Here is an 18,286-nt window from a genome sequence, read left to right on the forward strand (position 1 = left end):
CTGTGGGGGCAAACCTACTCATTTTAGATGGTTATTGGAATCCCTAGCTTCTTCTTATATGATGCCAATAGTGTTCCCCACTTCCTGTTGCACTGTCCAAAACTGCTTAGATATTGTCATATGTATTCCAATAAAGAAAATGTCCCTAGATGATATCTATTGGATTATTAGAATGTTACTAGATGATATCTACAGGATTATTAAGATGTTGGCCAATCTGTGCCTTCCTGGATGACCTCAGCGGAACTAGAGGCACAGGACGTCTGTCTTTAGTCTTCAGCATTCTCTGTTCTGCTCCACTGTGGTGTCCCATTCCATGTTCCATGTGAGTTATGAAATAAAAATCTGGGGACACACAGTGAAACCCATAGTACCCATAGCCCACTTCTCCAGGCCAAGCCATTGTCTCATTAACCCGGGGTCCTCTGAACATTTGCTGCCTTCTCCCAGGTGCTCAGCTGCCCTCTAGCCTGCTCTCCCTCTAGGTCCCCCTCCATGTATTTATATTTGCATTGGAAGTGATTGCAAGTAGAAAAACAGTTGCATAGGTGTTACTTATATTGCACTTTGAACCAGAACAGCTTACCATAAGGTCCTCTAAAGCAGTATGCAGCGAATTGGGAAAACATAAAACTTTATAGTTTGGGCAGCCTCCTTGTAATCAAAGTTTTCCTGTTGGTTCATTTTCATTATGTGTTATATAGTATATGCATACACATATGTGTGTGCACACATACACATATCTGTACAAATACATCACTTGAACCCTACAGCTAATGCTCAGGACTGGTCCATCACATGTCACACTTGATAATATGACTATCTTGTGAAAAGGAGAGCAGCAGTCTGCTCAGTTTGGTATGAGTAGTGATGAACCTCCATGATCTCCCCAGGTGGATCAAACCTAATTCATTTACTTCCCTAAGAAATACGACTGTATATTATTTAATCGGCAAAATAGTCAGTTTCAAATATTGGACTTTGTTTTTCATTTGGTTATTTCCTGAGTTTCTGGCATGCAGATTTGCCATTTATTCAATTGAATGTAATAATTGTTGCCAGGGGGAGTAAGTCGAGGTCAGCCAGAGAATTGGCTGTGGAATGTAACCCCTGAGATACTGCATGCAACATCCAATTTCAAATTTCATTAGGCTATTTCATCATTTCCCAGAAACATATAGAAAATAAAAAAAAAGATTTTAAGTAGCCTAGTGCTTCTGTTAGGATATACTGTGCTGTGGTGTGGAGCAGACACCTTTCTGTCTTTGCCTTTTCTGAGCAATTGTGAGCATTCTGAGCACTGTGACTAGTGCTGTCTGAGCAAACAGGAAAAGTGCATCCTGATGAGAGCTTGCACACTTCTTGTGTGTTTGGGTTTGTTTTTTTTTTTGAACACTACTTAGTCCCTGTGGAATTATACCAGGGCAAGACCAGTAGAAGACAGCAGGCCATCTGTCCTAAGCAAGCAGTATCTGACTATAGATGTATGAGCATGCATTGTTTAAAGCAGAACTGCCCAGCTGGCTCCCTTCCAACTGCCAGCCTGCAGGGTTTTGAGCTCATTTGAAAAAGTGGGGTATGTCTGTGATTTCAAGTCACTACATTTCAAGATAGTTTGTCATATCATAAAGGATTCTAGTTTAATAGAGAATCAAACACAGGGGCACCTTTAGGTGGCTGAGTTGAGTAATGGGACCGTATACCTGAGCACATACCTTTTTTAAATGCTAGGTTTCTCTCTTATTCTTCCTTTGCAGAAGGTAACACCATTCATAATTGTAAGCAGTAACCTTGAAGTCTAGAGTCATCCTGCTGTTGCCAGCTGTAGGGTAACCATTCTAAGCTATGCCACCTTTCGCAGGGGAATTGCATGAGCCTAAATATTTATTTCCCAAGGGCATGTATTAGGAGGGATTCTGCTATTCATCAGGGTATACACATGAGGCCTTTGTTTAAAGATCAAGGCTGTGGTGCAATATGCTTCTAGAGTCTGGGAGATAGTCCAATAACCTAGGACCCTTTCCTCTACACACTGGGCCAGACAGAGCCAGGATCTGCCGGAGGATTCTTTGCCCCAGGGAGAGGTCAGAGCATTTCTCGGTGGAAAGCATTCCTAAATCCCTTTGGTCATGGCCAAGGCAGTGTTGCAGAACCAATTAAGGGGCACTTAAGAACTATCAGTGAAGAAACTGACCTGGGGGCGTCCAGGAAGTCTCTCACCCTGACATATCCCTTTAATCCCACTACCCTTATGTTGGTCAAGGGTCAGAAGCCAGGCCTCTAGTAGCATCCTCAGAAATAAAGATAGCATGTTTTTCAGGCCAGCTGTCAATCAATTGCATCTTTACAGCTTCAATTTGTTTCTCTGTCAAAGAGGGGTACGTTAATAAGACTCTGAGATGACTGTGCGAGGTGATTCATGCAGAATTCTTACTACAAGTGCCTAGAAATTAGGAAATAATGATACAAGATTTCAACTGTTTTTAATTAAACAGTGAATGCCTGGAAGTCAGGCACCCCACTTGAGTTTGTATAGGACTGTCCTCCAAGCCAAAGTGCCACCGTCTTCAGGTATTTGGCTTGGTCTGCTTGCCCAAGGTCACCACAGTGTTGGGCTCATTGTTTTTTGGCATTCCATATTTGCAGGACGGGCTGGAGACTCTGACCTGCATACCTAGGCACCCCCTGCCAACTAGTTGTATGTACTTCTCCCCTAATTAGTGTGCCCTCAGAGTTTGGGGGAAGGACTAGATGATATAGGGGAAGGAACCCCATCTACAAAGCCATTGGAGAATCTAATCCCTGCAGAGTTCAGACCTTCCAGTGTGGCTACCCATGCTCTTTCTGGTAACCCTTCAGCCATTGTTCTATAAGAAAATTTAATATACTGTCTGGTTTCCTAGAGAGAACTTGGTGGAAACACCCCCTTGGTCTGTTGTTGGGACTCTAGAAGAAATGGTAGTATAAGAAATTTTGACATTAGAAGTCATAATCACAGAGAATTTTTTTTGAGATGGGGTCTTATATAGCCCAGGCTGGCCTTAAGTTTACTATGTTGCTCTGTCTGGCTTTGAACCCCTGATCCTCCCTCATTCACCTCCAAAGTGCTTGGATTTCAGTCATGTATTACCATGTACAGCTTTGAGAGAATAATATTTGTAGTATTACCTTGGTGGCCAGGCTCCTTTGTGGTCCAGGAGCCATTGGTGATAAGAGGCTTTTTCCGTGGGTCCAGCAGATTAAGATGGACAACATAGAGATATCATAGACTAACATTGAGGAAGGAGAGGACGATACTCAGAAACAATGTTGACGGCACTCATATAACCAGAGTGCCTTAATCTCCACCTTTTGCAGGAAGTATGGGCTCCTAGTACTGGTGTTTTCAATTCTTTCAGCAATGTACCTATAGATATTGGATGCTGAGTGAAAGTGTGCGTACTCCCTGTGAAGCAACCCAATGACTAAGAGAAGAACTGTGATTCAAAGGAGGGATTGCCACTTTTTTGTAAAAAGATAGACAGTAGGTAATTATTTTTGGCTTCCAAAGGCTTACAATCTGTACTACAACTAATGTAGCCTGTCTTTCATTCTGGTACCAATGCAGCCATAGAAAACCATAGGCAATATGTATGTCAATGAGCATATAGGTAGTTCAATAAAACTTTATTTGTACGATAGGACAATTGGTTGAAATCTTCAAGCATTAATTTACTGATTCCTGAGTTGACAGGAATTAAATTCTTGTGTTTATAGGGGCTAAAGGGCAAATATTTTAGGATTTTATTTCTTTTTCTGTTGTTGTTTTGATTTTTTATACCTAATATCATTCTACAGCACAGACTGGACTAGAATTCCTACAGGCATACCCTAACATGCCCGCTTCAGGAGTATTTCAAATGAACACAAAACAGTTTGTTTACATTGTTCTTGAGATGATACAAGACTGTAAGTTATTAAACCAGCCCCAAAAGAATAGCATCAGAGACAAACTTAAGAACATAATAACTGCAGTCAAATGAAAAGCTTGTCTAGATACTAAAGAGGGTATCATTCTCAGTGCAAACCTAGTAAGGCTATCAAAATAAGGATATACTTCTGTCTGAATCACCCTTGCATGCAAGGTGTGATATTTTGAATATGAAGCGTCTCTCCCAGATTATGCATTTCAACATTAAATCCTCATTGGGTGAAGGTCTATTGAATTCAACCTTTTGCCTTTAGGTGAGGCCTAGGTAGAGGAAAGAAGTCAATGTGTGCCTGTTCTTCACAGTTTTAATGTAGCCTTACTTCTGTTCCAAGCTCTCTCTGTGCATCCTGGGCCTCTAAGATATGAGGAGTGCCAGCTACATTCCTGCCATCCTGAATTTTGCTAGGCCTTCCTCACCATGATTGATGGACTGTATTCTCAAATATGAGCCAAAAGACATTGTCCCTCAAGTTATATCTTGCCAGGTATTTATTTGATCACAATGATAATAAAAGTTATGAATGTAGAAGGTTACTTTCATTCAAAGCAACAATGACATCCATCTACTTTATTCTTTTCAAGAACCATTCATATATTTTTAGTATCTTTAGTGGTTGGGAAGCATGATGTCACACACCTGACTCAGCCTTCCAAAAGCTGAGGCAGGAGGATTGTGATTTCAAGTCCAGCTCAGCTACACAGTGAGGTCTGCCTTATCAAAAGGAAAAGAAAGAACTTTTTATCAGCAAACTCAATATTGAATACTATTTAATAAATGTAATGTTTCAACATTAAAGTAAAAGACATGGAGTAACACGTCAGTCAGTCAGTCGAGCACAGACTGTTCTTGCAGGGGACCCAGAGTGAATTCCCAGCACACATAGAGAAGCTCACAACCACCTATAATTCCAGTCCCAGAAGAGTCAGTGTGCTCTTTTGACCCTCTGAGAACTAGACAGGCACAGGGGCACATACGTACATGTAAACAAAACACCATTACATGTAAAATAAAATTCTAAAATATTTTTTTAAAGATCTAAAAAACTTACAAGAATTGAAAAAAATTGATAACTAAAAGAGCATTTAATCTGGGAGTTTTGTGTTTTATCCTACAGTATAATATTCCTGGATTTCAAACAGCCATGTCTTGGGAACTACAGTTCAGTAAGTCTAAGGAAATAAGTATATTCATCCAGTCTGCACACTGGGTTTACAGTGGATAGATGGAATGCAAATACTTTCTAAAAACATGACTAAGGTACTCTCACATTTCTATTCAACTTCATTTCCTTTTAGGAAATACATAGATTGTAGTTCCTTTCTTTTCACAAAATTTGAGCTGAAATTAATGTTAGGATTTCAGATCTTGGGCTCATGTTAATTGAGAATGCTGAAAGCATTTTTTTTCCTGGCAGTTCTTAAAAATAGAATTTTTAAATTGCTTAGCAACATAATTTACCATTTATAGATAAAAATTAAATCCATTAATTGGACCTTTTTTCTGTTTAGATTTTCTTGAAGAGTTTACTCTTAAAGCACTGTCTCACAAAGCAAGGTGCCCTTCAGCCTAAAAGCAACATATGGACAAAGTAAATACAATCCCGATTAAGTTTCCTATTTTATATGGAATGGCAATATTGCCAGACATTTTAAGTACCTGCAACTTGTCAACTCCTAATTTGTGGTTTCCCATAGGACTAAGGAACCATAGTATATTTTTTCTAACTGCAGATGTGTGCCATTTTTAACCATAATGAATGTACCAAAAGTTTTTAAAGCATTATATTTTCTACTTCATTTAAAGATAAACATCTGTTTGCTTTAACATTGAAATAAAGCCTATTAATCACAGAACAAGTGATATTTTTATGAGTCATATGTACAAACTTTAGAAATTGACTAATTTCAACAATTATTATGGACAGACTGCTATAGAGATTTGAATTGGTATAGATCTTGGTTTATTATTTCAATTCTGGGTGGCCAGGATGAATGAGCAGATCCTTACTACAATTTCCACCCAACATAGTTGACTAAAATCTATTTAAAATCTGAGAGAGTTTGGTAAAAAAAATCTAGACACTAAAAAACAAAATTAAGCTGCATTTCTCCCCCTAGGCTTTGCTTGCTGGCTGCTTGCTGCAGCTTCTGTAAGAGAAGTCTTCCTGATTCAGTGATAGCAGAAAAAAAGCCATGCCATTTTGAAATGCCAGCTTTCTGGGCCATGCTGCCAACATGACCTATGGCCCTTTCAGGAGACTGAGCATTTGAATGAGGTTTGTGAGCAATGTGATATGGCTTGTTTGGTAACAACATGGACTGGCTGTGTACCTAGAGATGGGGCACTGTGCGTGACTCTGAGAGGCAGCGAGCTGCTCTGCCATGCTGGGTAGATGGGGCAAGCAGGCACTACTATATTTCCCCTAGCAATGGTGCAGCTTAAGTTTTTAAGAAGTACTAAAGGTAACTTGATTTCAAAATATGGATATAAGGATATGTTGCTTTGGAAAAGTGGTTCTTCTTTTGTTTTCACAGAAAATAAGGACCTGTGGATTGCTTCCAGACTAATGTTGTTTTATGGACTATGACCCCCTGAAAGGTTGCCATGAATACCCCCCAAAATTACTTTACCCAATAAACAGCAAGAAACAGTTTGGAGAAGAACTATGCCCATATTCCCAAATATTGTTTATAAATGTTTCTTTACATATAAAGGAAGATATGCTATAGATATTTGCATTGGTATGGATCTTGATTTATTATTTTGGTTCTGGGTGGCCAGGACGAATAAACAGCTTTTTACTACAACAGACAATTATGTATTTGAAATTTTGTAAGCATTTATGATTCATTACCTGAGGTGCATGCTACATTTCAAATGCTTTATAAGGAGAGAACTACTAGCATATGTTTCTGTTTGGGGCTTTTAATTCCAGAAGCATTCTCAAAATGAAAAGTAACTAAATTGAACCTAAGGATAAAAAGAGTAGTAGTTATTATGAGAAAAGATTTTTATTCTTTGTTTACTTATTCTTTACTTATTTTTGTTTACTTATTTGTTTAATATGTAGGGGTGTTTTTTCCACATGCACCTCCTGTGTATAATTTTGTGCTGGGTACATGGAAGGCCAGAAAAGGGCATCAAATCTCCTGAAACTGGAGATACAGGTGGTTGTGAGTTGGGACGTGGGTAGTGAGAACTGAACCCAGGTCCTCTGGGAAAATGGATAGTGGTCTTAACTGTTGAACTGTTTCCAAATCTCCATAACCTTTATTTTCTTTCTTAAACACATGATCTTATTGTGTAGTTCAGACTAAACTTGAACTTACTCTGTAGACCAAACTTGCATAGATACTACTTGCCTCTGCCTCCTGAGTGCTAAGATCAAAAGCATTTACTACTATGCCAAATAGGAAAAGGTCATTTTACACATAACCATGCTAACAAAATGAATTTTTATCTATCCATATTATCAAAAATTGCTTCAAAGGTATGTATAACTATTTGTAAGAATTAAATCTAGGCTATCCCTTAACCTTGTTGCACTGTATTCCTTCTGCCAAATCGAAGTTAACTCTGTATTGTTTGGGTAGAGATAACTTGTCATAATAATATCCTAGAAGAAAGATGAGAATCATCATCCTTCTTCTCAAAGCTTAAGAAACTAATCAGACAAAGCTCACTTGGGGTGAAATTTAATTAGGATTGAGAAATCTTTGTGAAGTGTACCTGGCAAGAGGAAACAAATTTAGGCATAGAAATTTTGGGCATGGTTGTTATCTACAAATCTAAATGGTTTTGGCAGGAAACCATAGTGATACCGCCTTTCAGGAACATAGGCACAAGAATTCGAGAGGCAACCCAGTGGTTAACAGCACTTGCTTCTCTTTCAAAAAACTCTGGTTCACTTTCCAGCACCCATATGGTGTCTCACAAATACCTTTAACTACAGTTCCAGGGAATTTGACACCTTATTCTCCCTCTATGGGCATCAGGTACACACATGGTGGAGATGCCTACATACAAACACTGATGTACACAGAAATTTTAAAAATTAATTTTTAAGGATTTAGATTTAGTAGACATGTTTTCTCAGATCATTAGATAGTGAAGAGACTTTCCTGATACTTACAATATCTTACAGTCTGAGGTTTCATGTTATCTGCTCCCATGAAAACATTCCTTATATATATACACATATAGTAGAGTATATAATACAATCATATACACTTAAGGGACGTTGTGGAAAGTACCATGCCCTCTTATAATCTTTAAATCATGAAGCGATATTGTGACATCATTACTATCTTTCAGTGCAAAGTACTTTTGACAGTAAGCAGTTTCCTCATTTTGGTACTGTATTTTTATTTCAGAGACAGACTAAGTCTGCATTAAAATAGTTTAAGTATCTATCTAATGTCAACCTAGTTATTGAACCTGCACGCAGATGGAATTGCCTCCAGCTCGCCTTTCCCCTCCCTGTGATTCTCACATTAATGTGAAGACCAGGCCATGCATTTGGGGCCAGAAATCATTGTCCATTATTTGCCTGTTTTGGTGATCATGCAGTTTTGCTTAATGTTGGTAGTGTGCTAAATACAATGAGAGTACCTGATGTATGTAAATATCTTCCAAATGTGTACTTTTTATTGACCATGTATTCTTGCTATGTTTCTCCATCTTCTAACATAAGTCTTTCTCCACTGCACACATAAAAATGGTATCTGCAATACTCTTATTAATGACTTAACAAACATATATAGATAGGTAGCTAAAAATTGTTTTGGTTCTTGTGCTTATTAACTAACAGTTCTAGATATTGAAATGCAATGTTATAGACATTTATTGTGCACTTACTATGTGCTGGCTGTATTGTGGGGTTAGACAAGATGTTGCCCCTGCCCTCTAGGAGTTCCCAGTCAGCAAAGAGAAAGACACAAAACATCGTTAGTATAACTCAGATGTGTATTGCTACATTGAGGTCAAATAACTTTTTGCAAGTCACCAAGTTCCTCCCCTTCTTCATTTAAATCAATCCAAAGAGTTGGTTCTGCTTTTGTGCAGCATGAACTATGCGTGGATTTGGAGTTAAATTTGGGTATACTGCCTTCTTAAAAGCCCTTATATTTTATAAAGCTACTTTAAACAGTTTTTACTTTTATTTATGAGTGTGTAGTGTATGCCTCTCTGTGTGAATGTGTGTGTGTTTGTGTGTGTGTATGTGTAGGTCTTAGTACAACTTGAAGGAATTGATTCTCTCTTTCCACCATGTGGGCCCCAGAAATTGAACTCAAGTCTTCAGACTTGTCAGTAAGTGCCTTCACCTGTTGAGCTGTCTTGCTGAACTCAAAGGTGGTTTTGAGGCATGCAATGATTTGTTCTACTATAACATATCATTTCGTTACAAACATAAGTGTGATGAGCATAAGACTCTGCCCTATTACACCCCCAATCTGCCCTCCAATCCAAGTACTAGCCACGTCACATCTGGCCCACTTTATGAGATCTGAAGAGATCAGGACTGTGTGGACATAGTTTCCAAGTCTATCCTATTCCCCCACCAAGATTCTTTGACTAACATTCAAAATCCTGTTCTACCAAGGGGCAAGTGTCTAGCTTGTAGCTGCTTCAGAGCAATCACCCTTCTTGTTCTCACTTTCTCTATTGTGTTGTGCTGAGTGCTAGTTCTGCACTGTCACAGGTTTCATTGACGTCTTTAACAGCCAGCTTTAACATCATGATTTTCTTGTCTTAGTCACCACACCTGCAGATCTAATTGTCACAATGCCATTGACTATGTCTATTCGGAGGAACCAATGGACTTGCTTAACTGTGCATCTTGACAGAGTTGTCTTTGCTTGGTTGGGGTTCCAAATGAAAAAGCTTTATTCTCCCATGAGCTAATTTTCAGAACATTGTTCATTGTCTCTATTATTTTTTCTTCATAAAATGGAAAATATGGCAGAGATAAAGATTGTGGCCCGTCCCAATTTCAGTCAGAGTCATGGGCATCTTTAGTTTCAAAGACTGTTGTGATGCATTGCATCTTGTTTCATATTCTACAGCGGCCAGTGGAATGCATAAGGCATTTCAAAGTCCAGATGTTTGTAGGAAAGTTATTAAAGTCCTAGAAATTCTTTGTCTCTAGCAATTGGTGTCTCTTTTAGTGGTTGCTGAATGTCAACAACAACAGTAGCCTTGTCCATCCAGTGCTTGGAGAATTATATCTCTTTGGGACCTCCTCAAGGAATAATGAGTTTTGGGATTCAGAGCTTTGAATCCTGTCTTTGTCATCCCCGGCCTTTCTTCCAGGAAGAGAAAGTATTTGACAACTTGAACTAAGAGAATACATCTTTCCTAAAATTTGTGTCCAGAGAGGTACCTAACACATGGCTGATTTTTAAATGGAGCCCCATCAGTCAGCAAGCAGACGCTGTGCAGAAAACTGCACTATTTGGTGCTAGCAGACTGATTTTAGAAGAAAAGGCCAAAGGCTCTTTCCCTATACCAATTCTGATGGACTTTGGAGAACTAACAACATTTTGGATTTAGATGAACAAACTAATCCCATGCTGAGCCTGAAAGGTCACACAGCTGGTAGAGAAAAAAATGTTCAACTTCAAAGCCAAGTGTTTTTTTTTTTTTCTTCAGGGACAGAAAGAGAGGTTCACAGGGGTGAGCATTGTAGCTAGGACTGTTCTGAGTTCTGAGTTTTTGGTTGGGCATAGCAGTGGATTGAACTGAGAAGGTGAATAATACGGCAGAAGAGCAGAGCAGGCTGGGCCTTTGGAGTGATGGGTTGCATGCATGCTAGCAGGGTTAGCATGGAACTGAATACTATAAGATGGTGTGTGTGTGTGTGTGTGTGTGTGTGTGTGTGTGTGTGTGTGTGTGTTTTCGTTCATTAGTTTTCTCATTGCTGTGACCCTCCCAAGGCAGAAGGAATTTAAAGGAGGAAGGATTTCTTTAGGCATATAGAATTAAGAAATGCAATCTGTGATAGTGGGAATCTCAGGCTATGGTCACAGTCAGGAAGCAGAGAAAAATGAATGCTGACTCTCCTTTTCCTTTAAATGTAGTCTAGTTCCCCAGCCCGTGGAATGGTGTCACACTGAGTTAGGAAGATGCTCCTACTTCAACTAACAAAAAGTATAAAATCCCTCACAGACGTATCCAGAAGTTTATGTCATAGCTGATTTTAGATCTCCCCAATATTGACCATCAGGAGAGAAGACAAGTGGGTACCAGAGAGACAACACAGTTGTAAGAGGTCAGTATGTGCAGAATACACTGAAACACTTAAAATCTGCAGATGCTTTGACCAACACGGAAGCAATCAGGGCAATTAAAACACAAATAAATGAATATTATCATTAAATCCATGCAGTGCGCAATTCATGCCTCATGATTAGTTCTAAAATTAAAGATGATCTTTTTGTAAGCAAGTATTCATTAAAATGTTTTTCTGTTAATAATCCATCTATTAGTTAAATATCTTTCCAACTGCAAAAAAAGCACCAAAATTAAAATTATCATCACTGCCATTATCTAGAAATATCGGGCAATATGGAGTTGTCAATCAAGAACCCGAGGGTGTCTACCCAGGAATAATATAGCTATATTTAAGAGGAATGCATAAATTCTAGGAGCATATTACATCATATTTTATGTGTATGGTTTATGGGAAATTGTTTAGGACACAGATCTTGGACTATTTAGATCACATAATGTAATGAAACTGTCATTCATAAAGCAAAGATAACCAGCCTACAGTCCACAACTCCAGAGAAGACAGGAAACAAGGAGGACCCTAAGAGAGACATACATACGTGGATACCTCTGAGAAGGGAAATAGACAAAATCTCCTGAGTAAATTGGGAGTGTGGGTGAAGGGTGGAAGGGAGTGGGGAAGAGAGAAGGGTAAAGGGGAAGAGAACACGAGGAATTGGGAAGCTTGAGTTGGGGGAAGAATAGAAAGGGAGAACAGGGACAGAAATTTCTTGATAGAGGGAGCCATTATGGGATCCTACTGTGTACACCAGTCTTACCTGGCTTTCAAACTTCTAGTGTTTCTTCTGTCTCTGCCTCTCATTTTCCCACAGGGTCTCTGAGATTACAGATGTATGCTACTATGTTCAACTTTAAGCAGGTTCTGGGATTTGAACTCAGATATTCTTCCTTCAGCAGTAAACATTTTACCTACTGAGTCATTGCCCCAAACACAAAACGTTGTTAGATTTTCTTTTTCTTTGTGACCTGATTACTCAGCTCTCAATATGTACTTCACAGATAACAATGCGTTGTAATAGTGGAAGGTCAGACATAGCTGCTAGTGTGTGTGGTTTATGCCTCTACAGTGTAAAGTTCTTCCAGAGCTTCAGGGCTCTGGCTCTCAACTTAGATGGGTAATGGGAGCTTTTGTTCTCAAGTTATTTTTTTTGTATTGATCTGGGAAACAACTATACTTGAGGTTCTGCTATTTCAATTTCTATCATCCTTCTGTTCTGTGGCCAGGTCTGTTCTTCACGAAGAATTACCTTTCCAAGCATTTTTGCTTCACTGTTAAGTCATGAAGCAATATCTTAGAAATTTATCAATTAGGAAATGAACTAAAACATTGATCAGAAGGAAGGGATGCAGGGGAGGGAAGCATAAAGAAATGCGGTTCTAAAATGCTTGCATTGTTTACTCTACGGCAAAATTTCAGATTCCATTCAAACCCAAGTAGATCATAATTTGATAAATAATACTAAGGAAAAGGTCAAATGTCTCTTCCCAAGTTTTTTTTTATTGTTGCTGTTATTGTTCTTAACATACACCATTTACTAAGTATTTGTTATCTTTCAGGCGCTCTGCTGTTTTATGAGACAGGCATTAGTGTCCCTACTTACAGTTCAGGAAACTGAGGCACAGAGCAGTTCAGTGGCATGAGGTCACACAGCTGGTAAGTGACAGCTCCAAGATTTGCAATCTCTCTGACTCTTACCCTTAACCTTTTAATACTTTATTCCATTTGCTTTTGCTGGCTGGCTTTATGACTCTTCCACATACCATCCTGGGTCCTTTGTTGTCTCCCAATAATGGAGTGGGCAGGCCTTGATTCAAAGAGCTTTTAAATCAGGCCCCTTTCTGATATTTTGATGGGTTTTGAAATTAAAAATAAGAATGTCGCAAACCTTCTGAATTAGGTCTGGAAGACCACACATAATTGCTTCCTCACCTTGTCATATAAAAAAGGAAAAAAGACTAAATAAATAGAAGCAAATTCATTACCAAAGAAGTGATATTGCCTCTAGATTTTGGCAAATATATATTTTTTATAATTAACTTCCAGTATAGTAAAATATGAAGTTTCTCAGTCTAAAGCAAACAATCATGAACTGTGTCCCCGGCCACTTACTTCTTAGGAATATCTATTGCGTATAGGTGCATCACAGCATACTCTTTTTCTCTCTCCCTACTTCCTCTCCCTCCCCACAGGAATATTTATTGTACTCTTTCTTTTACTGAAAATAGTTGTTTTTTTTCACACAGTCTCTTCTGATTACAGTTTCCCCTCCCAAGGTATTGTCTCTGAATTTTGGCAAATCTGTATCTTTCATAATTAACTTCCACTATAGTTTTAAAAAATGAAGTTTTTCAACCTAAAGCAAACATTCATGAACTGTGTTCCACATTTCTTTTTTTTTTTAACTGTTATAGACTTAAGCTTAGGTACAGTATGACACACAGTCTCTCTTTCTCTTTCCCTCCTCTCTCCCCTCTTTTGTTCTTTCTCTCTCCCCCCACAGAAGTATTCATTTTATTTTATTTTTTTGTTGAAAATCACTTTCTTCATAAATCTCTTCTGATTAAAATTTCCCCTACCATTACTCCTCCCAGTTCCTCCAAATTTCCCTCCATTTCGATCCACACCCTTTCTATATCTCTTTAGAAAACAAACAGACAACTAAAAACACTAATAAAATAAAGTAAAACCAAACCAAACAAATTGGAATAGGACAAAACCTCCAAACAAGTAAAAGAGCCAAAGAAAAAGCACAAGAAACACATATAGATGCATGGACATCTCACACATAAAGGAATCCCATACAAACAAAACTAGAATCCATAATATATACATGAAGGACCTGTAAGGTTAAAAAAAAGCGCCTTGACTTAACATTATGAGACAAAGAGCTTCCAAAGATACCATTGAGTCCAATTTCTTTTGATCATCTACTGCTGGGTGTATAGCCTACCCTTAAGAGTGGTTTGTTTCCCCAGTGAGACTCCCTGGGAGAAAGCTAATTGTTTGATTTGTAAATGATTATCAATTGGGGTAGCTTCTGGATTAGAGATTAAGGCATGTGTCCACTTCTCTTTTCTGCCCTAAAACTCTATGTTTTAGGTCTAAAACAGACCTATATAAGCCCTGTTCAGACTGCCGCAGTCTCTGTGAGTCCATATGTGCACCAGGAATTTAGGGATAGGTAGGTTAAATGAGTTGCAGCCTCACAGGAAAGAGCAGAAAATTCAAGTTCAGACATCATAACCTATAACAGTGCCCTTGATGGGGTCATGAATGGATGGTAGTTGACTCCATCTCTGATACATTATGAAGAATAGAAAAATAAAGGTTTGGGCATGTCTCAATTGCTACAGTGCTTGTCCAACATGCATGAAGCCCTGGGGTTTGATACCCAGCCCCACATAAACCAAGCATTATGGTATATATCTATAATCCTAGGACTGGAATGGGTGGAGGTAGAAAGACATGAACTTTAAGGCCATCCTGAGCTACATAGCTAGTTTAAAGTCAGCCTATGCCTTGAGGTTTTTAAGAGGGTTCTGGTTATAGATGCCAACTTTATCGGTTACAGACCAGAAAGCTCTACCAAGCTGAGAAAATATTTGGGAAACTGTCTGAGGCAGGAGGACAGAAAGAAAGTATTTATAGAGCAGTGTCAGGTCAATCTGGTAGAGGCCCTGTATTTGAAGATTTCTGGTTTATAGGAAGGTAAGGGTCAGATTGTAGAGGACCACAGAGTCAAAACAGAGCAAGCTGCTGTTCACAGAACAGGACTAGTATACCCCCTTTACACATACTAATTCATTACTTTATAATGAAGCCTATGTATCATTATAACCAATTGCGTCATATTGACTGAAAAGCCAAATACAAACTTTTCCAGAACACACAGCTAATAGGACTTATTAGTTGAGATTTGGATCAAGAAGTCGGGAGTCCAGAGCCTATGGTTTTACTTGCAATTTATTGGTAGTGCGGTACTATTTCCATTCTGAGTGAGCTCAGGAACCATGAAGAGCAACATGAGGAAGAAAACATGTGTGTCTGAGGGATGATAGGCTGCTTGATCACCTTCCCATCGACGTTAGAGATAGTCAACAGTGATGGGAAGATGGCATCAGAGAAAGAGTAAGCTCGAGGAGAGACAGATCAATGAGATTTGAAAGCGGGAGTTCGGGGTTCAAATTCTGACTTTGTTTATTAACGGTTGTGCAGTGACCTTGGACTAGAGGATTACCCCCATGCCTTTTTATTTCCTCATGCACAAGAACTTGAGGGACTGCTTCAGCTTCTGCCGAAAGGATTCATTTGGGGCTCTGTTTACTGGGAGTTGTCAGCGGGCTTCCATCTGGCTGGCCCCAGGATGCCTGTGGGAAATCTGGGTCTGGAGCTCAGGAAAGAGGCCAAGGTTATAAACATCCAGGGATGTGAGTAGGATCTCTTGCTCTCTGGGAGAAGGGGTTGGAAGGATGTCCAGAGGGGAAAAGAGAGAAGAAAGCTGATCAAAGAAACAACAACAAAACCATCTGCCTGCTCCTGGAAAGTATTCAGGATTGACAATGAGACTGCCAGAAACTTATTGCTGCTTTTTAGGTTCATTCTTTCATACTTAAAACATTTTGTGATCAGTGAAGTTGTCACTGAACTTCTATAGGAGAAAAACAACAACAAAAACCACATCAGCGTTTTCTACCTGCACATGGTTTTGTTTCATCAGAGGCCACACAGTGGTGAACCCTAATGATGCCTATTTATTGGTTTTCTACATTTGTTGTTTCTTTGGAATGACTTTAGTGTCAAGACCTCAACAGTAGCCTCGTTCTTAATGAAGTTCATATGCAAAGCCTGAAAGCATGTTTCCCTGTACTCCCCATGTTCCTAAGTCATTTCTATTTGTCAGGAACATTGTATGTTTCCAGAGAAATTACAGTGTTTTTATTTGATGTTTTACTCATGCATTTAGTTGCTTAATTTTACTTGGAGTTCTAAAGCACAGTACATCACAGATAGTAAGAACAATTGCCCAAAATATGCTCAGAGTGGTTTGTATTTTTTATTGATTTTTATTGAGCTCTACATTTGTATTTTTGCATTGTACTTTATCTATCTATCTATCTACCTACCTACCTATCTATCTATCCATCCATCCATCCATCCATCCATCCATCCATCCATCCATCCATCCATCCATCCATCCATCTATCTATCTATCTATCTATCTATCTATCTATCTATCTATCTATCTTTCCTGTGAAACCTCTTAGCTCACATCATTCTGTCTATCCAGACTGTTTTCTTTGGCTGAAAGGCTCACCTCAGCAGGTGATGCCATCAAAGGAACCACAGATGCAATCCCAAGAAGCCTTGTAAAAACGTTGTAGGTCCTTGATGCAGGCGGTAAAACATGGGGGTATGTGTGATGTGTATTCGTGTGTGGGGGGGTGTCACATTCTGTTGTCAACATTTTCACAAATTCTTGTTGGACACCATATCATCAGTTCCCATTCATTGCAGTAAATGCTGAAGGTTCTCTTTACTTCTTTTCTCTTTTCTTCTACTTCCCTTCTTCTCTGTCCCCTCCTCTCTTTCCCATTCTTTTACCCTGTCCTTCTTGTTCGGCTGCACACCCTGGGATGTATTGGTTTATCATTTGATACTCCATTGTCATCTTCTTTGCCTTCTCTCTGACATTCCAACTTGTGAGCCTTGTCAAAACCACCCTCGTTAGGAAGTAGAGGAGGAGGATACTTTATGCTTTGTCTGTTTGACAGAGTTATTGATTCCCTAATGCTAATTATTGAAATAGAACTGAACTTCTTTCAATAAACCATGTACAGCAGTTTCTTGGCCAAAGAGCATGCATTTATCTTTTTCTGACTTTGTGTGAATTTACTGACCTTTGTTGACTGGGGGCACTGACTTCCTATGGAGCTTCTTTCTGTCTTTTAAATGAATATATTTATTTACAACAAACACAACCATATATATATATGTATATATATATATGTATATATATATATATTTCACCATTTAGTAGATTCCAAACGCTGACTATGTCTGAGTAGTCACCTACTTATTCAGGTGAAGTGTAGTGGGGAGGTAAAGTAATTCTATATACATGAGAAGGTCTTCTCTGACCCACTCCTTCCCCAGCTCACACAAGATGAGGGAATAGTATTTGAAATTCCTTTAAAGATGGTCTTGAGTTTTTGTGTGAAGAGATGAGTTGATCCTGATTAAGATAAATGGGAAAGATGTCAGCTATCTTCCTTGTGGATATCCAGTGTGCCAATGGGAGATGAATGGGTGGACTAACTTGTGAGTGAGTGAGTTGTATGTATGCAAGGAGGTGGTCCCCTATAGTGCATGAGAAGGAGCGGTGGACACATTCCAATAGTCTACTTATGAATGCCTTCATGCTTGCTTCTTTATTCTACCCTAGAGAAAGCACTTCTTTTTTCTCTCTAGTTTCTTTCCAGTTGCAGGAAAGCCCAGTAAGTTTCCCAGTGAATTAGACTTGGATTATGGTGGCAGTAGGCTTCTCTGTGCTCATGAACCATTGACCAAAGTTAATGATGGTGAATCTTAAACAATTGGGAAAGCTATGGGATTATCCATGTATCTGTGGATTGTTAGCCTTTTCCCAACTACCTAGGGACTAAGTCTACATTTGCAACATGGATATATGATTTGTGGTATATTCAGAGACTTGGAAAATTGACAGCAATTCCTTCACTTATTCAGCCAATTTAGTTTCACCATGATAATTCTATACTTTATTGAACACTAAATCTATTCCCATTTGTAACACACTGTCACTCTTACTAGCCTTTCAGAATCTAGCAATCTATGGTATGTTTACATCTTAGAAATTTGACAAAGAGTTGTCATGTAAAGTTCTCTCTGAAGTTATAAAAAGTATTAGCTAAAGACTGAATATATACCTCACCAATAGAAATACCTTGATAAGCTGCTTTATGAACAATAAATTATTAAGAAAAAGAAAATACCTTTACTAGTTCTC

General features: G+C 38.8%; 1 protein-coding gene across 5 annotated transcripts in view; it reads left to right on the forward strand.

Moving 5' to 3' along the window:
* The window catches only part of Frmpd4 (FERM and PDZ domain containing 4), a 930,349-nt gene that overhangs the window by 511,953 nt on the left and 400,110 nt on the right, over positions 1 to 18,286 (forward strand). For 3 of the 5 annotated variants that reach the window (XM_085684903.2, XM_087902491.1, XM_085684902.2), the window contains one exon: positions 12,819 to 12,915. The exons of the other annotated variants lie outside the window; for them this stretch is intronic. In XM_085684903.2, the coding sequence (XP_085541029.1) occupies positions 12,899 to 12,915 (17 nt within the window). In that variant the 5' untranslated portion in view covers positions 12,819 to 12,898. The remainder of the gene's footprint in view (positions 1 to 12,818; positions 12,916 to 18,286) is intronic. 5 annotated transcript variants of the gene reach the window in all.

Source organism: Myodes glareolus, chromosome X (assembly GCF_982192425.1).
Source record: "Myodes glareolus chromosome X, mMyoGla1.1, whole genome shotgun sequence".
NCBI lineage: Eukaryota > Metazoa > Chordata > Mammalia > Rodentia > Cricetidae > Myodes > Myodes glareolus.